The 24,038-nt window shown below is 40.8% G+C and overlaps 1 protein-coding gene across 1 annotated transcript in view; it reads right to left on the minus strand.

Annotated features, from left to right (window-relative positions):
* Nucleotides 1-2,752: 2,752 nt before the first annotated feature.
* mrps27 (mitochondrial ribosomal protein S27) overlaps nucleotides 2,753-24,038 on the minus strand; it is a 53,639-nt gene continuing 32,353 nt past the window's right edge. Inside the window, exons 8-11 of the mRNA XM_042334635.1 lie at nucleotides 21,903-22,005; nucleotides 16,736-16,878; nucleotides 5,471-5,641; nucleotides 2,753-3,048 (exon numbers count right to left, since the gene is read on the minus strand). Of these exons, the coding sequence (XP_042190569.1) occupies nucleotides 2,809-3,048; nucleotides 5,471-5,641; nucleotides 16,736-16,878; nucleotides 21,903-22,005 (657 nt within the window). The 3' untranslated portion in view covers nucleotides 2,753-2,808. The remainder of the gene's footprint in view (nucleotides 3,049-5,470; nucleotides 5,642-16,735; nucleotides 16,879-21,902; nucleotides 22,006-24,038) is intronic.

Genomic DNA, 24,038 nt, shown 5'->3' on the forward strand with positions numbered 1-24,038 from the left:
ATCTGAGTCACAGCCCCAGCCTACGTGAGAAAGAAGAGAATAGAGGTGTCCTGGCCAACAATCCCACATATAAAATTGATCATTCACTTCATGGTTGTTTGTGTAACATTGCTGTACGCAATTGAGCTGCCGCATTTGCTTACAATTATACAGTCACTCCACTTCACTGTGTAGCGCTTTGAGACGTCCTCCTGACGTGAAAGGAACTATACTGAAAGCAAGGATTATTGTCCTTAATTTGAAGACTACGTCCTCTTGTCTGCTCTTGATTGTCCTACTAGATGGAAAGGCTGGTGTTCTATATGAGTAGTTGAGTTGTACCAGGCATTTGGGTATGCACATGAGAGGAAGGAGCTTTGGGCTGTCTCTGAGTCAAACTGGAGACATCCCATCCCAGGAATGTTAATTATTGTCAAGGATACAACCATTTCCAGCTGAAAAATTCAATCAAAATGCTCAAGGAAACGAGCAATATAATATAACCAATATAATTCTGATTAATTTGAAATTTGGTATGATGCTCCTTCAATAAAGTGTAATTTACACGCTCATTTTGTTTGCTTTAAATAGGTGATTAATCTGATTCAACATTAAGTCAGCAAATGATTTTATGATTATATCAATCCCCTTTATTGGACACATATTAATTTAGATCTGCATTCTGAATATTCACCTGAAAAGGGGTTATATTAATCATTGTTATTTATTATTTGTCAGATTAACAGGTGTTAAATTTATGGAAATATATAATTAAGGTACAGTGTCAACAGTTTTTAGGATTCGTGATAACATGTAGCAATTTCTAATGTATTTCTTAATAAAGAATCCAAACAGCAATTCTTACTTGCAATCAGGTTTATATCAAACAACTCACATTCATGCTAGGAAACTCTGCTCTACTGTAGACTGTGTCAGAGTGGCGTTCCCTTGAGTGGCTGCAACACATGTTCCTCATTAAGGAATCCCATTGGAAATCATTGCAATATTAGGCCCCAGTGTATGTTTTTTGTAAAACATGTTTCTAAATCTTAGCCAAGGATATAGCACAACAATACAGTTGGCCGAGAAGTGTCAGCTTCAACACACAATGTTAATAGCCATCATTTCAATATTATTGTTGGAAATAACCCTGACTTGACAGACTGGCTGAAAAACAGAGATGCTGTCATTTTTCACCTTCATAAGCATAACATGAGTGCAATAATAAGTCCCAAGAGGCTATGCTGTGAAAACGTGTCACTTATTGTGTTATTTTTTGGAAACCATCACAATATTCAGTTTGCTTTGCTGCCAGCGTGAGCAGTTATAATGACTCCAGCAGCAGACATGAATTTCAAGTTGTAATATTTGAACAATGAATATGCTAATAATGCTCAAACATACTCACAAACATCACAACAATATGTATGTAAGTACATGCGCATCATGTCATTCGGGTCTAAAATATGGAGATTTCTAATGGGAGTCTTGAACAACAAAATGAAGTCCTTCTGGTAATTAGAAGCAATCCAATCTATTTACGGAGTAGAGTTCCTACAGGCCAATAGGATTCTTTATCCCACATTTTAAACCTTATTAACAGATTATGGGCATGGAAGCAATGTGCAAAACTGAACCTGCACTGAGTGGGGAAGATTTCCTCCTTTATATTTCTGATGGGAGAACAGAGCACAATCCAGCTTCTCTCCTCTACTTTCATTTGTAATGCCCAAATAGTAAGTTAGGTTACTCAGTGCTGAGATCAGACTCTTTATACAAATTCTGCAAAAATACTTGCCTAATGAATGTATTACCAAACAGATGTGGTTCACCTGCAGTTTTTGTTAAACACTTAGTGTTACTTAAAGGTTAAGTAACAGTTACACTGATATAAATAAACATTGACCTGAATCGTGCCAACTAATTAAATTTCAGTTTGTCATTAGCTGGATATCAGGGAGGATGCTTTCATCTCCGTAGCCAATTCAGAGCCCTGGATTTTAATTGCCTTGTGAAAAATATATATTTGCAATCATATGGGTTCTACTCGGGATGATTCAAACCAGGCTAGTTTCCATATTTTTTTTTTAAAATGTGGACTCCCGTTGCATAGTGGTTGGGCGCTTGGATTGCAAGCATGAGGACCCAGGTTCAATTCCCGCGTGGGGAGAAAACCTTAGGTAAGTTTCCTTACTCCACACGCCTCTATTTTCCTAGCAGTAAGTAGGAACCCGGTTGTCAGTCGATTGGCGAATTGCTTTCCAGGGGCAATAATCCCTCAAAAAAAATTGGTCACTCAATCCACGACTGTTTAGCTCAGTGGTTAGAGCACTCACTTTGAAAGCGAGAGACCTGAGTTCAATTGCAGGCAGGGTGAAACCTTGGGCAAGTTTCCTTACTCCACACAGAGCCTAATAATAATCCCTCCAAAACCAATAATAAATTGGTCATTTTCAATCTACGACTGTTTGTGGGACATTGCTGTGCGCAATTGGCTGCCGCGTTCGCCCACAAATATACAGTCAATTCACTTTACAGTGTGTTCTGTAAAGCGCTTTTGGGACGTCCTCCCGACGTGAAAAGCGCTATATCAAATGCAAGGATTATTATTATTATTAATTGGCTGCAAAATACACTTGTCAATTCACTTCACAATATATTCTGTGAAGCCCTTTGAGATGTCTCAATGGCGTGATAAGGCGCTATATCAAATGAAAGATTATGGCTTTAATTACAGAGAAATAAATACATAACACACTGGAAACACTGAGCATTCACTGTTACAATTTAATCAGAGTTGTGGGGCAATGTACAAACATTAACTGAGGCTTAACGTTTGGCTTTAGCAGCTTGTCTAGCCTCCCTTTCCAGACGCACCTTCTCTCTTATCTCTTTTTCTCGCTGAATCAGTGCAGCTCGTTCTTCTTCCCACTCTTCTAATTTCTTCTCAAACTTTTGGATCTCGCTGGATTCAGCGGCCAGGAGGTTTTCTGTTATAAGTTTCTCTGTCATAGTCATTAGGCTTTCTGTTTCGATCTTTCCAAGGGACTGCAGCTCTGCATGTAATTCCTACCGGAAGGGGAAGCAACAAAAATATAACCTCATTAATTGTCAGAATACAAATTAACTTTTTAAGTAGGTATTTTGTAGTCCAAAATGGTTTGGCCTTGGTGGACAGTGAAATAAACTCCTCAATTCACATCACATTCTCAAATTCACATCAAGTACAACTTTAAGCATCATGTTCTACTTACATTGCTAAATGCACTGTATTAAACACAGCTCAATAAAAACGTGAGCTTTCTGTTATAGAAGATAATGTTGTGCAACTAGCTTTATATTTGACAGCTTCCTATATTCCAATAATACAACAGTATTCCCCAAGGAAATATAGCTACAGTCTCATTCATTGTTGAGGATTGAGTTCCGCTATATTTATTGAATAAAATATGAGGATTAGCAAAAGTGAAACAGAGGTTATTGTGAATGTTTGGGCAGAGAACAAATGGGATAAATCTATTGTTGTACAGTGCAGTTGACAAATGTGACAGAATTAAGCTATTAATGGTGAAAAATCTGGACTTTGTAGCTTAACTAAGTATCGTCACTCATGAAGAGGATTTTTTGTCTTTTTGAAATGTCAACTTCAAGAGACCCACCAATTTAGAGGAATCTGTGAGCAAAGAAACATAATATTTGTCCTCCATCTCTCAAGTTAGTCAGTGTAGAAGGGAAAGAGAAAGGGAAATACAACAACAACTTGCATTAGTGTCTTTAATGGTGACATCAGTGCGCTTGAGAGAGTGAAGGAAAGAGAGAAGGAAGGGGGAGGGGAACAAAGAGTGTTGATAGGCTGCTTCTATTTGTTGGTAAGTCTAAAATTAGTGGGTATAGATATAAGGTAGCTAGTGATAGATCTAAAGGGGAATTTAGGCAGAATTTACAGAGGTTGGTGAGAATGTGGAACTCACTGCCAGAATCAGTGTTTTAAGGAAATTGTTACCAATGTATTTACACAAAAACCTGATAATAATAATCCTTGCATTTGATATAGTGCTTTTCACATCTTCTCGACGTCTCAAAGCGCTTCACAGCATAGACTGTAAAGTGAATTGATTGTATATTTGTGGGCGAAACGCAGCAACCAATTGTGCACAGCAATGTCCCACAAACAGTCATGGATTGAAAATGACCAATTTATTATTGTTTTTTTTTTTGGAGGGATTATTATCAGGTGAGTGGAGAAAGGAAACTTGCCCATGGTTTCGCCCGGCTGCAATTGAACCCAGGTGTCTCGCTCTAACCACTGAGCTACAGGACTCCACTTTTTGGGGTGACATCTCCTCTCAGTCCTTTTTATTTCATACAAAAAGCCCAGTAGCACAGTAATAACATGGGTGGGGAGTGGGAAATTAAAGGTTACAGTTGCAAGAAGTTACAGGTGAGTGAACAAAGGTTACTAGTTACAAAGCAGATGATTAGACAATAGCTGAAGTGGGATGGTACCTGCAAGTATAGTGTCCACAAATGAACACAAATCACTTTTAAGATTGCATTTCTATTTTAAGTTGGTGTATTGAGATTTTTAAATACATCGCTAGTCTGGCACCCATTTCAGGATTTCTTTTGGTGAGGTTGGAAAAAGAAGAGTCCATATACAAGGTTTCCATATTTGTCAAGACCCAGGCGTATGAGTTGATCAATACACTATCAATTAGGTTTGTTATTATCTAGCGTTGCCAACAAAGTCCGATATAGGATATATATGATATATGACACAGCTCGACATAAGATACCATTGTGATTTACAAACGTGCATACATGGAGGGAACAGAAGGGTGTAGGAGAGGTGAACAGAAAGAGTGGGAGGTCCATGTGAAGTATAAACACTTGAATTCCAAGGTGCTATACTGGATAGGCTGTATCAGTGTTGATCAGTGTTATCAGTCTTTCTCCAGTTTGGCTGGAGAAGGAACAAATTCAATCCAGAACAAAATCATCCTTTAACTGCAGTCAACATGCAGTGAAGATTAACTCCATAGAAACAGAAGGAAGATCCCCAGAGAGCAAAACCGTGGCCCTGGATATTAAGTGTGCTTGTTGAGAAAGAATTTCCTGTGTGAATCACTAGGTGACTCGATGACTGCCTTAATCTGTGCATTGATCCTATTGATTCAGTGTACGGTTCCTGATCAGGCCAGTGATCTGAAACCCCATTCAAGGAAGTACAACCTAAAGTTTTAAGTTGTTTCTGTTGTCAGAAATCTTAAAAAAAACATGCAAGAACACTTCACAAAGAGAGATATCAGACATACTGGAAGGAGTACTGAGAACAACACTAATCCCAGTATCTCCTGGGATGGATTCCCAATGCCATTCTGTACAAATCTGTTGTTGAACTGGGAACATGTTTTGCATTAGAAGTTCACAGGCAAATACTTCATTCAAATGGACTCAATACATAAAGACAACTGGCAATTGTTCCACCTACTTTAAATCTTTTCAAGTAGTCTGGAAGTTTTGTCTTTTCATTAATTTCGTCATCATCATCATCATCATCATCAATTGCATCTTCTTGTTTTGTTTCCTGTAATTTGTTTGTGATCTTGGATTCACTGGTCTCAGATGTTGGCATCTCCAGTACCATTGCCATGGCATCCACCTGCAGAACATAAAACACAAGCCTCCAGTGACTTCATCAGCTAATAAAGTGCTGGGATCACACCACTTGTGCTTGCTGTTTTGAGATTATGCTTCAGTGACCCGGTTTACTAATCATATTATGTAAAAATCTAAAATGTTAACACCATATTACAGTAATAAATAATAATAATCCTTGCATTTGATATAGGGCTTTTCACATCTTATAGACGTCTTCACAGAATATACTGTAAAGTGAATTGACTGTTTACTTGAGGACGAAACGTGGCAATCAATTGCACTCAGCAGTGTCCCACAAACAGTTGTGGATTGAGTGACCAAATTTTTTTTNAAGGATTACGATCTTCAGAAAAGCGATCCACCAATCGACTAACAACCGAGTTCCTACTTACTGCTAGGTAAAGGGAGACGTGTGGAATAATGTAACGGCCAACATTTCACCCTGCCGGAAATAGAACCCAGGTCTCTTGCTTGCGAGGCGAGTGCTCTAACCACTGAGCTATGGGACCAAATATCTGGAATGTTAACAGTATCAGGTCTTTCAGTTGGATAAGAGAGGAATCGTAGGCACTCACTTTTAATTTTAATGCTTTGTACCGTGACAGGTCCATATAACGAAGGATAATTGGAAACATTGATTTCAAACACTCTCTGAAAGTATTGAACTGGGTGTTAACCTTAAAGGCAATGTTTATTTGTTTTTCCTCACAATGTTCTCTCAGACTTCCTCCACTCCCGAAGGTTCATGGTGGGGGTCTTTAATTAGTTCACCCAAATAGTTACTGTTCATGTGCATGCATGTGTTGGCAGTCTATTCAATTGTGCAACTATCCTGGTCAAGCCCAATCCTGTTTTTCCTCGTGCACATTGGATTGTGATTAAAGGGGCAAACCTGACTGATTTCTGCATCGCTATAGCTGGGGCAATCGGGCTAATTGTATCAACAGCCTCCAAACTGCAATCAACTGGCCTGGCACACATTAGCTAGCCTAGCACAGACTAGGGTTTGAACACAAGAACTGCCTCGTCCTTAAGGCTTATTATTATATTTCAAAGTGCATTTCACATAAGAGCTAGTAAGGCAAGGCTTTTCTTTGAGGAAAAAAAACCACTCCATTATTTAAGCAGTCTTTGGATTTTCTGATTAGCAAGGCATTTGAATTCTAACTTTCAGTGTTGCTTTGATCGTACTTCAACCTGTAAATGACCGAACCCTTTGCCATGAACAACAAACTGATGAAATCAGGTCCAATAACAACAACAAATTGCATTTATACAGTGCCTTTCATATCAGGAGAATGTCCCAAGGCCTCCAGGGTTTGGGGGTGGGGGAGAAATACCAGAGTTTGAAAAGCAGTGTCAAGCTTCTTAAGAACCTTCTACTTAGCTACTTAAACTATCTATCTACTATCTCATTTGTACAGTGCCTTTCATGTCGGGAGGACGTCCCAAGGCGCTGGACAATCAGTGTTTCAGACCTGAGCTGGGGGTCGGGATTGGGGAGGGCGGGGGGGGGGAAGGATAATGATCGAAAGCACGGTCGAAGAGGATCTTGAGATGAGTCCTGAAAGAGGCAAGGGAGGGGGTGAGGTGGAGGGACTGTGGAATGGAGTTCCAGAGGGTGGGGGCAGAGTGGCAGAAGGCCCACCCGACAATGGTTGGATGGGCGAGGTGAGGAATGTGAAATAGATTGGAGCCCGCTGGGTGGAGGGAACGGGCAGAATGGCAGGGGCTTAGGAGGTTGCAGAGGTAGGGAGGACGAGGTCATGGAGGGCTTTGAAGGTGAGGACCAGGATCGTGAACTGTATCTTCTGTGTGATGGGAATAATAATAATCCTTGCATTTGAATATAGCGCTTTTCACTTCTTCTAAATGTCTCAAAGCGCTTCACAAAATATACTGTAAAGTGAATTGACTGTATATTTGTCGATTGAAATGACCAATTTATTTTTTTCTTGAGGGATTATTATCAGGCATGTGGAGTAAGGAAACTTGCCCAAAATTTCCAAGGGAAGCCAGTGGGGTCGGGCGAGGATGGGTTTCTAAAATACTTAGAAACCTGCCACCATTCATGTTATGCAAGATGTCATAACTCCAGATGTTTACTGGCACCTGAGTACACCTATAAAAAGGCTGACACTGAAGCACCTTGAAAAGTAAATTGGTCGTAATAGCAAAAATGAGTTTTGAATCTTTGCCTATATACCTTTGTTCCAAAATAGCAACTTGTAAAAAAAGGGAATGAAGTGAAATGAATCTTCAGGACTAACTCATGCCAGGTGGAATGCAAGCCTTTCAATTGGCAGGAGTTCAAATATATAACTTAAAAAATGAGGGTGTTCAAGTTTTAGTGAAGTCAGTTGGATGCTTTCTGTTATACAAGAAGAGTACTGAATTTGTGGAATAAATCAGCGGGGAAAATTAATTCAAGGGAACAGTATAAACGGCGACAAGCAGAAATTAGAATCAATTGAGAGAAATGGTGAAAAGATAGATAGATGGGATTCTGACTTCTCAAAAGGGCGTGAGCTTGTCGGGTCTACTGACTTTTCCAGTTACTAACTTTTTAAAAAAGTTTTTAATATGCTGAACTCATTTTAGATGAGTTTAGCATATAAAAGGTGTGAATTTCATAGGAATCAAACACTTTGTCCCTCAGAGTCTATGTAGCATACAATAACCTTTTAGTGACCTCTGAGTTTAACCATGTAGATATGTGAAAATGGCAGTTCAGGAACTTGTGGATCACTCTGTAACTGGTAGCATTGTAATTATTCAGTCAGGAACCACAAATATAGTCTGTGATGCACTGGTCTGACAGTTTTACTGGAAAGCATTGATCTAAAGTGACAATTTATTCTTTTCCTTATTGAATCAATATCACATTAATTCCTTTTTAATTAGCTGCTCAACGTTCCTGTGTATTTTTTTAAATACTGTTCAGATCTGTTACATAAATATTTACATAAATTTTATAATGTTTATATAAATACATTTCAAAGGAGTAGGGGGTTTCTAAAGAGATTTAAAAATTTAAAGTCTTTTTCTTCACAAAATAATCATTAAATCCTTAAATATCCTTTACTTCCTTTCCTGTTGGGAGGACCTCTTGACAGGATATACTTTAAAGGAGAGTGACTGTGCTTTATGGGCAAACAATATCTAGGCTACTGCTGATACACTGGAACATACATCACCAGAAAATTATAAGAATAATAAGAACTTACATTTTATACAATCATTTTGAACCATTGCTTTAGTTAAATGTAGTAATTGTTTTCGTAAGCCAACCTAGCAGCCAATTTATAAGAAGGTTCCCCCAAACGGCCACGAAGCAAGAAACCAATTTTATCTGGAGTGATTGTTTTTGGCCAGGACAAAGCCAGAAGAAACCCCCTACTCCTTTTGAATAGTGCCACAGGATAGTTAAAGCCCACCTGAACAGACAGGCAAGACCTTGTTTTAATAATAAAACCTTGCATTAGATACAGTGCCTTATCACGATGTTGAGACGTCTCAAAGTGCTTCTCAGGATATACTGTAAAGTGTAGGCACTCTGAATTTTTTGGGCGAAACCCAGCAGCCAATTGCGCACAGCAATGTCCCACAAACGGGCGTGGATTGAGTAACCAAATTAATATTTTATTTTTTGGTTGGAGGGATTATTACTCCCGGAAAGAGATCTGATCTGAAGGTTGGCACCTCTCATATTGCAATGCTCGCCCAGTACTGCGAGCTTGGACAATGAGTTCAAGTCCCTATGTGGATCTACAGGTCCTGACCCACAATCTTATGACCAAGAGATGAGAACTGAGTCGGGCTGAAATAACAACAACAACTTGCACTTATAAAGCGCCCTCCACGCAGGGTAGTGTCTCAGAGTGCTTAACAGTGGTGGAGCCTGACTCTGAGCCGGGGGGAGGTGGGAGGTGGCCATAAGCACGGTCGAAGAGGTAAGTTTTCAGGCGGGACTTGAAAGGGGGAAGAGGGGGCAAGGTGGGGATATTGAGGGAGAGTGTTCCAGAGTTTGGGGGCATAGTGGCTGAAAGCGCGACCTCCGATGGTGGGGCAGAGGGTACGGGAGATGAGCAAGAGGCCGGTACCAGTCAAGCAAAGCAGAGGCACCGGGTGGTGGATTGGGGAGTGAGGACGTCAGAGAGGTAGGGAGGTGCCAGGGAGTGAATGGATTTGAACATGAGTCCGAGGATCTTGAAGTCGATCCGTTCAGTGATGGGGAGCCAGTGGAGTCTGGCCAGAACTGGTGAGAGGTGGGGATGGAGCTTGGTCTGGGTCAGTATGCAGGCGGCAGAGTTCTGAATGAGTTGGATCTTGTGAATGGTGGAGCTGGGAGACCGGGGAGGAGTGTGTTTGAATAATCCAAGTGGGAGGTGACAAGTGCATGCACAGGGTTTCGGCTGCATTTGGGGTAAGGTACAGTTGGAGGCGGGCAATGTGGGGAGGTGGAAGAAGGCAGTTCTGGTCAGGGACTGGATGTGGGGAAGGAAGGACAGCTGGGGGTCAAACCGGACGCCTAGATTGTGCACTGGTTCAGTGAGTCTGAGGGAGAGCCCAGGGAGGTTGAGGAGTTTAGACATAGTGATATAGTGGACTCTTTACAATGAATCTTTCTTTGAAGCTATATAAAAATAACATTCTTTGTAACAAGTCTATTTCAAATAAATTAATATTAAAGCAATGCCTCTTAAAGAATCATGCGATCTCCAAAAGCTTTTAACAATGGTGGGAATTTTGTACAGCTTGAGCAGTATATCAATGAATGCAAAACCAAGGATAACAGAAATAAAATGTAGTTTGGTTCTGCCAATATGTTAACAAATCTTCGCATTAATGTAAATGACAGTTTTGAAAAAATCTCCTCACAAGCTGAACAAATGCATCTTCCAGGTTTTGAATCAGATTGAGCGAGGGGCAAAAATAAACAAAATTATCCTTACATTTGATAATAGTGCCTCTCACATTGGGAGAGCATGTCAAAGAACTTCACAGGATATGCTGTAAAGTGTAGAGACTGTGCAAATATGTAGGCAAATCTTTTATATCCATTTTAAAATCACTGACTAAGGTCAGTGATCAGATCAGAGAACAAAAGACTAAAGAAGATGAGCATGCAGATGGTTGTAATTCAATGAGGCACCTAGGGATCATGAATTGAATTCTTCAATTCAATCTTGATTTGGAAGCTGGGCTTGTTTTACAATCTCCATGTAACTGTAGAAAAAGACACAGACATTTACCAGATATAATTACATTAGTAGAGTTGCGAAAAAAATGTTGGTCCTTTGTGTGTGCAGAAGGATAGCCATTGCAAGGAAGGAGAAATTAAGAAAAGCAAATGATTTCAGTGGAAGTAATCCCTCTCAGGTAGAGCTGAGCAAGGCTTAATTTCTGCAGTTAATTTATTATTTGTTTATCTTATTATCAGTGGAATCCTGCTGGCTTAGTGGTTAGAGCACTCGCCTCGCAAGCAAGAGGACCTGGGTTCAATTCCCGGGTAGGGCGAAACGTTGGGCAAGTTTCCGTACTTCACACACCTCTGTTTACCTAGCAGTAAGTAGGAACCCGGTTGTTGGTTGATTCGTGGATTGCTTTCCTGGGGGGTAATAATCCCTTCAAAAATAAATAATAATTTAGTCACTCAATCCATGACTGTTTGTGGGACACTGCTGAGCGCAATTGGCTGCCGTGTTTCGCCCACAAAATATGGTCAATTCACTTTACTGTATATTCTGTGAAGTGCTTTGAGACGTCTCGAAGACTTGATAAGGCGCTGTATCAAATGCAAGGATTATTATTACCTTTACTTTCTTTTTTTTTCTTTGTTCTCTTTGAGCTGCACTTCCCGGGAGGGTGGAAGAGAGGGAGGGTTAAACGAATGTAACAGTTTGTGATATTAACACAGTACGTGAATGTTAAAGGAGGTTGCAGTTCTGTCATTCTGTTATTTTGACATAATTATTTTAAAATGTAATTTAAAAAGCAACATTGATCATTACCCCTTTATTTTCTTTCTTCTTTGCACAGCTGATCTAGTTTACAATCATCTCCTTCATCTGAACAGCTTTCATTTCAACTGTAAGGTTCCTGTCAGGCACCTTATCAAATGTCTTCAAAAAGGCAAGATGTTTAGCATCCACCACATTACCCTCAGCCAACAGTCCTGCTTTATCCTCAAAGGAATTCCCGTAAATTGGTTAGGCATGATCTGCCTTTCATAAACTCATGTTGGCTCGAAATTATTACTTTATTCCTGTTGAATGGTCTTGAATTGCTTCCTTTGTAACAGACTCCAGTGTTTTTCCTCCAACAGAAGTCATCTTGAAATTCCTGGAATCAGGTTTCTGACCTCTTTTAGAAAAAAAGTTAAGCTTTTTTCCAACCATCTGGTACTACTGCCTCTACAGTAATGAACTGGAAAACATTTTAGGCACTGGTCCACTATTCTCCACCACTTCTGTCCTGATTTCCTTAAAAGTACACTTGGATGCACTCCATCTCATTCGGTTATCCTGTGCATACTCCAGTTTAATGACTTTCAATATTATCATTATTTTTCTCCATGATCTGAAATGACATATTCTACCCTACAAAAAGTGTGAAGGACATGTTATCCTTTGGTTATACAAACACATAAACATTTATAAATTTTGCTAAACATCTGTTGTAAGTCTTTTTTTTCAATTTTTTCTTTTTGTTTCCAGATTTTCCTTTCAAGAAATGTTTTAAAGTTAGATTATTTTATTATTTTCTCTTGTTCCTTTCTGGAACTTTCAACTGTGTTTCTTTTAAACAATTTGCTTTTCCTTTATAATAATAAAGGATATTCTTTTGATCTTCCAAAGAACAACAATTGTATAGAGCACCTTTCAATGTGTGCAAGCACTTCACAAAATCGGGAAATAGGTGCAAACAATGAGTTAAGATGCATCAACCCAATTTATTTCTTCAAATATTTTCACAATTCAATTTGTTGAATTTTCTACTATCAAAATTAGTCTATTAAGCCTTTGTGTGTCAGCCAGGCTCAGTTGGTGGCACTCTCACCTCCAAGTCAAAAGGTTTGGGTTCAAGCATCGGCCTTCCCAACTCTTCCCTTCACAAGCTGCAGATCATCCTAAACTCTGCAGCTCGTGTACTCTCACGCACCAGGCTCCGTGACCCCATCACTCCCACCCTCGCCCGACTCTACTGGCTCCCTATCCCTCAGAGGATCAAATTCAGGATCCTCGTTCTCACTTTCAAGGCCATCCATGGCCTTGACCCTGCTACCTCTCTGACCTGCTGACTCCCTACCAACCTGCCCGCTCCCTCCGTTCAGCGGGCTCCGGCCTGATCCATGTCTCCCGCCTGACCCGTACTACCATCGGTGGCCGAGCTTTTAGCCTCTCTGCCCCCACACTGGATCTCCATCCCAGAGTCCCTTCGCCTTGCTTCCTCCCAGACCCTCCTTTTCGATCATGCCTTTGGTCGCCCTCCCACCTCTCTGCCTTCCCTCACCCCTACCCCACCCCTCCCCCATGCTCGGGTCCTGACCCCTGACTGTCCAGTGCCTTGGACGTCCTCCCGACGTGAAAGGCGCTCTATAAATGCAATTTTGTTGTTGTTGGGACTTGGAATCTCATGTAAAGTAAAAACTAACACATGTGCTGGGGGTGTGCTGCATTGTCAAAAGTGCTGTTCTGAGGATGAGATGTTTAACCCAAGGCCCCAGAGGTGTTTTCATGTTAAAGATCCTGTAGTACTATATGAAGACATATTGTCCTGGCCAACAATACCCAGATAAAATTGGTCAGTCACTTCATGGCTGTTTTGGGGAAACTGTTATGTGCAAATTGGCTGCTGCATTTGCCCAGACTACATAACACACTACAGTACATCTTCTGAAGCACTTTTATCTCCCAATGTGAAGTACACTATATCAAATATAAGGATGTTTATTAATAATAATAAACCTTTCCAGTGGGTTATCTAACCATTAGGGGTATCAGACGCGTGTCCAGTTGGTTTTAATGAGCTTTTAAAAAGAAGATTGTGTGCCTATTCACTCAGGTCCACATCTATTTGTATTGTATTTAACTATAGAAAAAAAGGCCATAAATTATGACTACATTTAATCTGAAAAATTCAGGCAAAATTTTCAAGGCTAAAACCAAGTGGAATTTCTAAATCTCAGATCCTTAAACGGTTAAACTTGGTATGTGCTGTAAACGGGATAATGATAGCATAGAGTAAATACAAACAGCTTCACTTCTGTGAACCAGCTAAAATGTTTGGAGGATGTTAACAGCAACAGACAGTTACTGGCAATTAAATTAGATTGTCAATTGCCAACATTATGGGGGCTACTGCTCAGCGATTTCCCTCAGGGCACAGTGCAATTTCACTGTGTAGACAGTAGTATGGAATGGGAGGAAAGTGTATCCTTTGCTGAATCGATGCTTCATTATGAGAATAGGTACGGAGCAAAATGGTAACAGTGATTCAAGAGTTCCTGACCATAGTCCTTTGTGAGTTAAAAGATTTTTGAAGTGCATTAAAATGTAAGATACTGTAGGTGCCCAGGAACTCAAATGATTTCTAATCAGAAAATCAGGCACTCTTTCCCAGGGTTTCCCAGAGCTGCCTCTCAAACTAGCTTGCCTCAGATGAGCAAGTTTTAAGAGTGTTCAATGAGCCACTACATTTAACACCAGACAGAGTAAAATGATCCATTGTCAGGGAAGCAGGACAGGGTGTATAGTGCACCGTGTGCTAACTATATGCAAAAATCTGCAATAAGCACCGGGTATAGATCATATAGAGGAAATTAGAGGTGCCCTTAATTATGTTAATTATCAACCAATTAAACAAATTTATCAATTGCGTACTTAACAATCAATTACTTTCATAGCTGGTTAACTACATAATTAGGGCACCTATAATTCCAAGTGTACATCAGCCTTTACACATGATGCATAATAGCCCCAATGTCTGGTTCATCGAGTTTATAATTCTCAGGTTCCTTACAGGTGCTTTGCCATTTGGAGCGAGCGATGTTTGCGCTCTGCTGGAGAGGTACCAAGGGGGGTCGACTTGCTCCTTGGAAACCTAAATAGCTTCTCTCCCTTTGCCATTGAGCAGATCCCACATAGAGTAGCTGAGGACACAAGAATTCTATTTCAAAATTTCTAAAATTCAACATTTTACTCATAACCTTGACACTTTAGCATTCTGAAAGGTGCCAGATTGCAGCACTGCATGCAGCACCATGCTCCCGCTGACGTAAACTGCGCTGTGTTGGAGAGTGGAAAACAACATACGTATGCAAATAGACATTCTTCATCAAGTCACTCTCTGCCTGCTCTACCCTGGTTGATGGGAATCAATGGCTCACTTGGAGAAGCTGAAGCTCTATTTCTCAATGAGAATTTGCCCCCTTCTGTCCCTTCTTCGAAATTGTCTTTTTGTTGTTCATTCCTACAAATAAACACCCAACAGTTAGGCTGTGATTGTCCCTACACTGGGAAATTTCCCGACCTATGTAGCATAATAAATAAATACAAATAATAATTTATTTTATTTTGTGGTCACTCATTCCATGACTGTTTGTGGGACACTGGTGTGTGCAATTGGCTGATGAGTCATGCTGGTTAATTGCTTAACAACAGGATTTTGAACTACTGTAGACCTACCTGGCTCTGGAACAGCTGACACCACTATAAAGGGTCAATTCGATTCTGACATTTCATTATCAGACGTCACCTTGGAAGCAATTCAGTCCCAGAAAGACCCTACATACCTCCCTCCCCGTGTAGAATGGTTCATTTAGTGTGGCCCTGGATATCTATTAGCAGCACAGCAAAATAATCTGAATTTCAAATGCCATCATAAGAAACTGCAGTAGTGCAGAATGTACTATCTTACCATCATTAATAATGGATGGATGTTTTGCGTAGATATTAAGGATGAAAGATCTTAATCTTTTCTTTTGAACATGAAAAAAACCCTTTGATAAGGTTGTAAATGTAACCTTTACATTGATGCAGGCAGCATTTTTAAGAGCTGGGAAGAAGGAAAAAATAATATATATCCAAGCTACAGATAATAATTTCACATTTGGGATTTATTGCCAAGTATTTACCCTTTTTCCTTCTTCTTTAGAAGCCATTGACTCCTAATGTAATACAATTTCACAGGCACCAGCAGCCTCATAGTACCTTAAGCAAATAGCCATTCATGTGTTTGTCTAGACCAGTGGTGGCCAAACAAATAATTTTTTCTTTATTGAATTTTTCTTAATTTATGGCCATGCCATGGGTATCGCAGCTCATTAGCTACTGGAAACATGGTATTGATTTGGACAAAAGTGGCACCAATATTCAATAAAGAAAATATACAATGCCAAAAATATATAATGCTGTGTTATGTACCCAATGATATCGTTGTGGCATTCAATTCAAATTCAATAAAGAAAAATGTATTTAGTTGCCTAATCAAAAAGGTTGGCCACCAGTGGTCTAGACAGTAAGCAAGCTAACTGAATTGCAGCAGAGTCTGAACCTAGGCTAATATTTCCCCTTCCTAGCCTTGAGGCGCTATGGCCAATTATAGCCTTCAACTAAGCCTCAACTGAGAATCACTAACAACACAATTGAACCAATGACTTTCTGAATGCACGATGTCATCCCATTATATTGATGTCTGACTCAGGTAGGTGATAGCGGAGATGGGTAAATGAGCAAACCCAGCCTCTACCATAATTATTTACGTCAGGCTGATCAGGTTGCACAAAAATATACAATGCCATGTCATGTATCCAATCATATCATTGTGTCATGTACCACATTGATGTCATTATATCATAAGTACAAACAAAATCTAGAAAACTCCACACATTTCTCGTATGGAAAGGTTATGGCTGCAACAGTAAGAGCGTCTCCAGCGTTTGAGTGTTGCTCTTTGTGCAGCTTGAGGCAGCACAAATACAGAGTTAAAAAGTAAGAAAGAAGGTTAAAAGTCCACGTCAATACACAGCTGAAATCCATGTTAGCTGGGCAAAGGACAGTAGAAATAAGTTTTTAAAATGGTTGTTGCTTACCGCATCTTTACAAAGCTTTGCTCCATTGGTTGCTTTCACCACTTCCTCCATCACATTTAGAGCTCGATTTAGATAACCCCGAGTCCACATCAGGGGCATTTTGGTGTACACAGCACGGATCCCCTTAGTCAGCTCAACTCTTCCTGTTAAAAGATTTTGGAAAGTTGAAGCATAATGGTATTTCAGGCTGGTGTCAAAGGCACTCTCAAAATATTTTTATATTATACATTTTCCCTTATAATGCATGGTGCATAAACTCAAGACTGTGTTATGACAGGAAGTTCGACAAAAGTGACTCCTGGTCAGTGCTTGCGGGTCAACAGTTTGCCCTGACATTACATCACAGGACACAGCACACAGGAAGCTGGCAGCTCTCTCTCTCTCTCTCTCTCTCTCTCTCGAGCATTTTCAACAGTTGCCAGGACACCACTGGAAGCCGGGAAGCCTTCTGCACCTTCACAATGTCAGTAAGGACCAGTGAAGTAAGCAGTGTCAGAAGCACATTCATGTGCAGTAGTCTGTCCATGGTGCAGTTAGAATTATAGAATCATAGAGCATAGAAGGAGGCCATTCGGCCCATCTTGAAAAGAGCTATCCAAATGAATTCCATTCCCCTGGCCTCTCCGCATAGCCCTGCAAACTTACCATCCCCAAATAATTATCTATTTCTTTCTTAAAAATTATCGAATTGGCTTCCACTACCCTTTCAGGCAATGCATTCCAGATCCAAATAACTTGCTGTGTAAAAAAAAAAATTCTCCTCACCTCCCCTCTGTTTCTTTTAATAACTATTTTAAGTTGGTGTCCTCGGGTTACCGACCCACCCGCCAGTGGAAACAGTTTCTCCTTGTTCACCCTATCGAATCCCTCATAATTTTGAAAACTTCTATTAAGTCTCCTCTTAACCTTCTTAGCTCCAAGGAGAATAATCCTAGCTTCTCTAGCCTCTCCTGAATCACCGTCTGGCATGGAGGGGTCTATATAAATCCAAATCCAAGTTATTGTTGTTGATAATTGGAGTCCCTCATTCCCGGTACCATCCTGGTAAATCTCCTTTGCACCCTCTCCAATGTCTTGACATCCTTCCTAAAGTGTGGTGCCCAGAACTGAACCCAGTACTCTAGCTGAGGACTAACCAGTGTTTTATAAAGGTTCATCATAACTTCCTGACTGTTATGCCCCTATTTATAAAGCCTAGTATCCGTATGCTTTATTTAAACAGCTTTATCTACCTGTCCTGTCAGCTTCCAAGATTTACTTATACAACCCCCCAGGTCTCTCTGTTCCTTTACCCCCTTTAAGATTGTACCATCAGCTTATATTGCCTCTGCTCATTCTTCCTCCCAAAATACATCACTTCACATTTCTCTACATAAAACTTCATCTGCCACGTGTCTGCCCACTTTAACAATCTGTGTATGTCCCCTTCCAGTCTGCTACTATCCTCCTCACTGTTTACTACTTTTCCCGCTTAGTATCATCTGCAAACTTGGAAATTGTACTCCCTATACCCAAGTCCAGGTCATTTACATGGATCAGAAACAGCAGTGGTCCCAATGCTGACCATGGTGGATCCCACTGCGAACTTTCCTCCAATCAGAAAAACAACCGTTCACCACCACTCTACTTTCTGTCTCCCAGCCAGGTCTGTATCCATGCTGCCACTGTCCCTTTAATACCGTGGGCTTCTATTTTGCTTACAAGTCTCTTATGTGGCACTTTATCAAATGCCTTTTGAAAATCCGTATAAACTATATCAACTGCACTACCTTCATCCACCCTCTATCAGGTTTGTCAGACACGATTTGCCTTTAACAAACCCATATTGGCTGTCCTTTATTAACCAAGATTTTTCTAAGTGAAAATTTATTTTGCCCTGGATTATTGTCTCTAGAAGTTTCTCCACTACTGAAGTTAGGCTGACTGGCCTGTAGTTCCTGGGTTTATCCTTCTGTCCCTTTTTGTACATGGGAGTAACATTTACAACCCTACAGTCCTCTGGCACCACCCCAGTGTCCAAGGAGGATTGAAGGATTGTGGCCAGATCCTCCGTTGTTTCCACCCTTACTTCCCTCAGTAACCTAGGATGCATCCCGTCCGGACTGAGTGACTTATCTATCTTAAGCACTGTCAACCTTTTTTGGTACCTCCTCTTGGTTTATTCTTATCTTATCCAATTTCTCTATCCTCTCCTTCGACAAGTGAGCATTGGCTGCATCCTCTTTTATGAAGACAGATGCAAAGTAAAGTATACATTCAGTATGTCAGCCTCCACAAGAACATTTCCTCTTTGGTCTCTAATTGGACCCATCCTGCCTTTGACTAATCTTTTATTCGTTATATGCTTATAAAATACCTTAGGGTTCCCTCTTCTGTTACTCGCTAATCTTAGCTCATAATCTCTTTGCCCCTCTTATTTCCTTTTTCAGTTCTCCTCTGTACTTTCTATATTTTATTTGATTATTCTCTGTATTTTGGACATGACATTTATCATAAGCCTCCCGTTTCTGTTTTACTTTAATCTCAATTTCCTTAGTCATCCCGGGAGGTTTGGATGCCCCACCTTTCCCCTTTATGGTAATGTATGTGTTCCGTCCCCAAAATTTCTCCTCCTTGAAGGCTTCCCATTGCTCATTAGCTGTTTTACTTGCCAATCTTTCCTTCCAGTCCACCTTGGCTGGGTCCCTTTTTAACTCACTGAAATTAGCCCTCTTCCAGTTGAGTATCTTCACCTTTGATTGTTCCTTGTCTCTTTCCATAATTACTCTAAACCTAATGATGTTGTGATCACTGTTGTCCAGATGCTCTCCTACTGAAACCTGCTCCACTTGCCCCACTTCATTCCCCAGAACTAGATCCAGCACTGCTTCCTTCCTCGTTGGGCTGGAAACATACTGATCCAGAAAGTTATCCTGCACACATTTAGGAATCCTTCCCCTTCTTTATTTTGCTAGTCTATATTAGGATAATTGAAGTCCCCCATTATCACTACTCTATGGGTTTTGCACCTTTCTGAAATCTGCTTGCAGATTTACTCATCTATCTCCTTCCCACTATTTGGTGGTCTATAGTATATACTAACAGGGTAACAGCTACTTTTCTGTTGCTTAATTCTAACCAAATAGATTCTGTTTTGGACCCTGTAGCACACTGTCCTTTTCCAGGGCAGTAACCATGTCTTTAATCAATATTCCCACCCCTCCACTCCTTTTTTTCCTTCCCTATCACTCCTGAATATATTGTAGCCAGGAATATTCAGCTCTCATTCCTGCCCTTGTTTGAGCCAGGTCTCTGTTATTCCCACTACATCATAACCCCATGTGGCAACTTGAGCCTTCAGCTCACCAATCTTATTTATCACACTCCGTGCATTTACGCACATGCACTCCAAGACTGACTGGTTCTGCTCTGCATTTCTCCCCCATCTAATCCTTCCTTTTTTTGGACTACTCTTTATCACACTGCTATTCGTCTCTCCCAGCCCTCTATGTAACTTGTTTCTTCTCTCTGATTCTACGTCCTGATTTCATTCCCCCCTCAAAATTAGCTTAAACCTTTCCCAATAACGCTAGTTAACCTCCCTGCGAGGACATTAGTCCCAGGTTTAACCCATCCACTTTGTACAGGTCCCAACTGCCCCAGAACTGGTCCCAATGTTCCAGGAACCTGAAGCCCTCCTTTCTGCACCATTTCTCCAGCCAAGCATTCATGTATTTGATCCTGCTGTTTTGATACTCACTTGCATGAGGCCCTGAGAGCAATCCAGATATCAACACCTTTGAAGTCCTACTCCTTATCTTTTTCCCTAGCTTCTGATCCCCTTCCTGTAGGATTTCAGCCCTTTTTTCCCATAGATCATGGATCTCAACATGGACCACGACTTCTGGATGTTCCCCTTCCCCCTGTAGAATGTTTTGCATCCTGTGATGTCTTTAACCTTGGCACCAGGGAAGCAACATACCATGTGAGAGTCACATTTTTGGTTGCAGAAATGTCTGTCTACTCCTTTCACCGTTGTGTCCCCAATGACAATTGCATTGAAACTCGTTCCTGTGTCCCCGTGTGCATCTATTTGCTTTTGACTCCTTTCCCCAGAGGTGTCATCAACCTCACCGGTATTCAGTACAGAGAACCGGTTTGTAAGTACCACACTCTCTGGGGATTTCTGCACTGCCCGTCCCCTCTTCCTACCATGCTGTATGGTCAGCCACTCACTCACCCTGTGGCTGTGGGGTGACTACTTCCTGAAACGTTTGATCCATGAACTCTTCAGCCTCCCATATGCTATAACAAAAATAATAATCCTTGCATTTGATTTAGTGCTTTTCACGTCTTCTAGACATCTCAAAGCGCTTCACAGAATATTCTGTAAAGTGACTTGACTGTATATTTGTGGGCGAAACGTGGCAGCCAATTGCACACAGCAGTTTCCCACAAAGAGTCGTGGATTGAAAATGACCAATTTATTATTGTTTGGTTTTGGAGGGATTATTATTAGGTGTGTGGAGTAAGGAAACTTGCCCAAGGTTTCGCCCTGCCTGGAATTGAACCCAGGTGTCTTGCTTGCAAGGCGAGTGGTCTAACAACTGAGCTACAGGACTATGTAGTGACACCAGCCTCTCCTCCAGCTCAGAAATCCTGAGCTCAAGCTCGAGCTGCTGGAGGCACTTCCTACACACGCGCTTGTCCAAGGCACAGAAAGCATCCTGGAGTTCCCACGCAGCACACATTGTGCATGCAACCGTTCTCAGCTGCCCTGCCATATCCTCAGATATAATTTTATAATTATGCACCTCTTTCCCCCTCTGCAAAGAATTCCCACTCTCACCAAATTCCTTAACGGAATTCTCACTCTGTTCCACCTCATTAATCCTCAACACCTGGCTTATGATTAACTGTGAATTGACTGATTTGCCTGCTTACATATAAAGTTGCCTCTACCTCAAGAAAGATTTACCACTCTTCTGCTGAATGAAAGAGTTCTCTCTTGCTGAAGAATTCCCACTCTCACCAAATTCTTTAACGGAAAGGAATTTGTTCCACCTCACTCAGTTCCCTCCTCGCACTGCTGGAGTCCTTGCTTCGTACTGTAAGTACTATAAGTAGTGTGTGTTATAATACTGTATAGTAACAGGTGTGTTATGGGGAACGGTAGTATAATACGTACCTAGAAATACATGGCCCAGAAGACGGGAGCTAAAACCAACTGTGTTGTCCTGTGTCAACCCCACCAGCAATAAAGCTGCTCCCAGATTCCGCTCATCCTCCCACTGAGAAAGAAAATGAAGTTGTACGAACAAACCAACCAACAGTAGCAAATCTATAAACCTGTGGCAACCACAGCTTCATGTAACCTAAACCTCCAAATATAAAACAGTTCAGATGGCATATTAACATGAATATAGCCTGAGTGTACTTTCAATGCAAGTTTTTGTAAAATGTACAGGTTCAAAGATTACCATAATTTTTATGAGATCTTGCCTTTTTAAAATAAATTATGGTTTTCAGAGATTTCACATATGACTGCTGATGCGTTTTACATTTAACAAGTGCCAACCACAACACAATAACTGCTCCATCAATTAAAAAGCGCAATAAACAACCCATCACACATTAAGTGCAGCTGCACACAATCTTCCACGCAACTGTTTTTTTAGATCTTTTCACAATTTGGCAGGATTGATTTGTATGTGCACAAGATAAAAAGTACAAATGTGCCTTTATGAAAATAATTTGAGATAGATTTTAATAGATTGTGGTTTAATTGGAAATTCACAGGAAAAGTAAAGCAGGTCATGGGGTAAACCTCCCATTACTCCCTTTGAGAATGGCAGGACCATTTCAGCAAAATCATAAATGTTACCAGTTTTGAGGCTCTTGTAATTCCAGGAATACTACTGACAATGGATATTTTATGCTACGTGTGTCTTGAATTCTATATTTTACAAAATATATAGTCTGCATCAAACCAAAATAGTGGGGTAATCCTGCCGCTGTATAAATCAGTGTTGAGACTAGACTTAAAGAGTACTGTGTACAGTACTGGATGCCGCAGCACAAAAAGGATATTGGAGAAGTCGAGAAGATACTGAGAAGGGCAACCAAAATGATCGAGGGAATAAAAGGACTGGACTATACAACAACAAGATTACATTTGTATGGTGCCTTTCACATCGGGAGGATGTCCCAAGGTGCTGGACAGTGTACAGCATTTCAGACCCGAGCTGGAGTCAGGGGGGGAAAGGGGAGGGGAGGGGAAGGGGGGTGGCCGATGGCATGGTTGAAGAGGAGGGTCTTGAGGCGGGACTTGAAGGAGGATAAGGTGGGAGTGAGGCGGGTGATTGGGGGATGGAATTCCAGAGGTTGGGGGCAGAGTGGCTGTAGGCTCTCCCGCCAGTGGTGGGGTGGGTGGGTCGGGGGACGTGGAGCAGGCCAGAGCCGGCTGAGCGGAGGGAGCGGGCGGGTTGGTAGGGGAAAGGAGCTACTAAGTAAATTGGGCATGTTCATGCTGGAAAAGAGAAGATTGGGAGGCGACATGATTGCTGTCTTTAAGATTCTAATGGGGCTCGACAATATAGATCATGACAGGCTGTTTCAACTTGTCCAAAATAGAACCAGAGGACACGGCCTGCGATTGAAGGGGGTAAATTCAGAACAAATTTATGCAAACACTATTTCAGTGAGCGAATAGTGAACCTATGGAACAGGCTCCCTAGGGAGACGATTGAAGCAGGAAGTGTTGATTCTTTCAAACACAGATTAGATAGTTTTCTTTTAGGAAATAACATTATGGGATATAGTACATAGGTAGTTTGGGACATATGTGCATGCGACCACCAAGAAGGTGGAAGGCGAACTAGATGGACCTTGGTCTTTTTTCGTCTAGCATTTCTTATGTTCTTATACTTTGAAACTTAAAACAAAGATTGAAGGTGAAGCTTTGTTTGAGTGCAGAAAACATAGTTAAGTATTCAAAGGATTAAAGATACTGTTTTGTTAAATTGATTAAGAATCACATTCAATATGTATAATGTTGAAACACTAAGATCTTAGACTTTGCACATTTACTCACTACAACATCGAGAACCTCAATTGTAACTCATGCCTAAAAAAATACCTTGTGCAACTGCTCAAGTATTTGGGGCCAGGTTTATGTATAAACTCAACCAGCACACAACAGCTGAAAAGAATTCAATGAATTTTCTTTTTTATGGAATCAAACATACTTACATCTACGGACAATGAATTAGTGTTTGCATTGGAAAAGTTTCAGTACGTCAGAATCTAGTGGCTCCATTATGAG

The sequence above is a fragment of the Callorhinchus milii genome, unplaced genomic scaffold (assembly GCF_018977255.1).
Source record: "Callorhinchus milii isolate IMCB2004 unplaced genomic scaffold, IMCB_Cmil_1.0 Scaffold1, whole genome shotgun sequence".
In the NCBI taxonomy this organism is placed as follows: Eukaryota; Metazoa; Chordata; class Chondrichthyes; order Chimaeriformes; family Callorhinchidae; genus Callorhinchus; species Callorhinchus milii.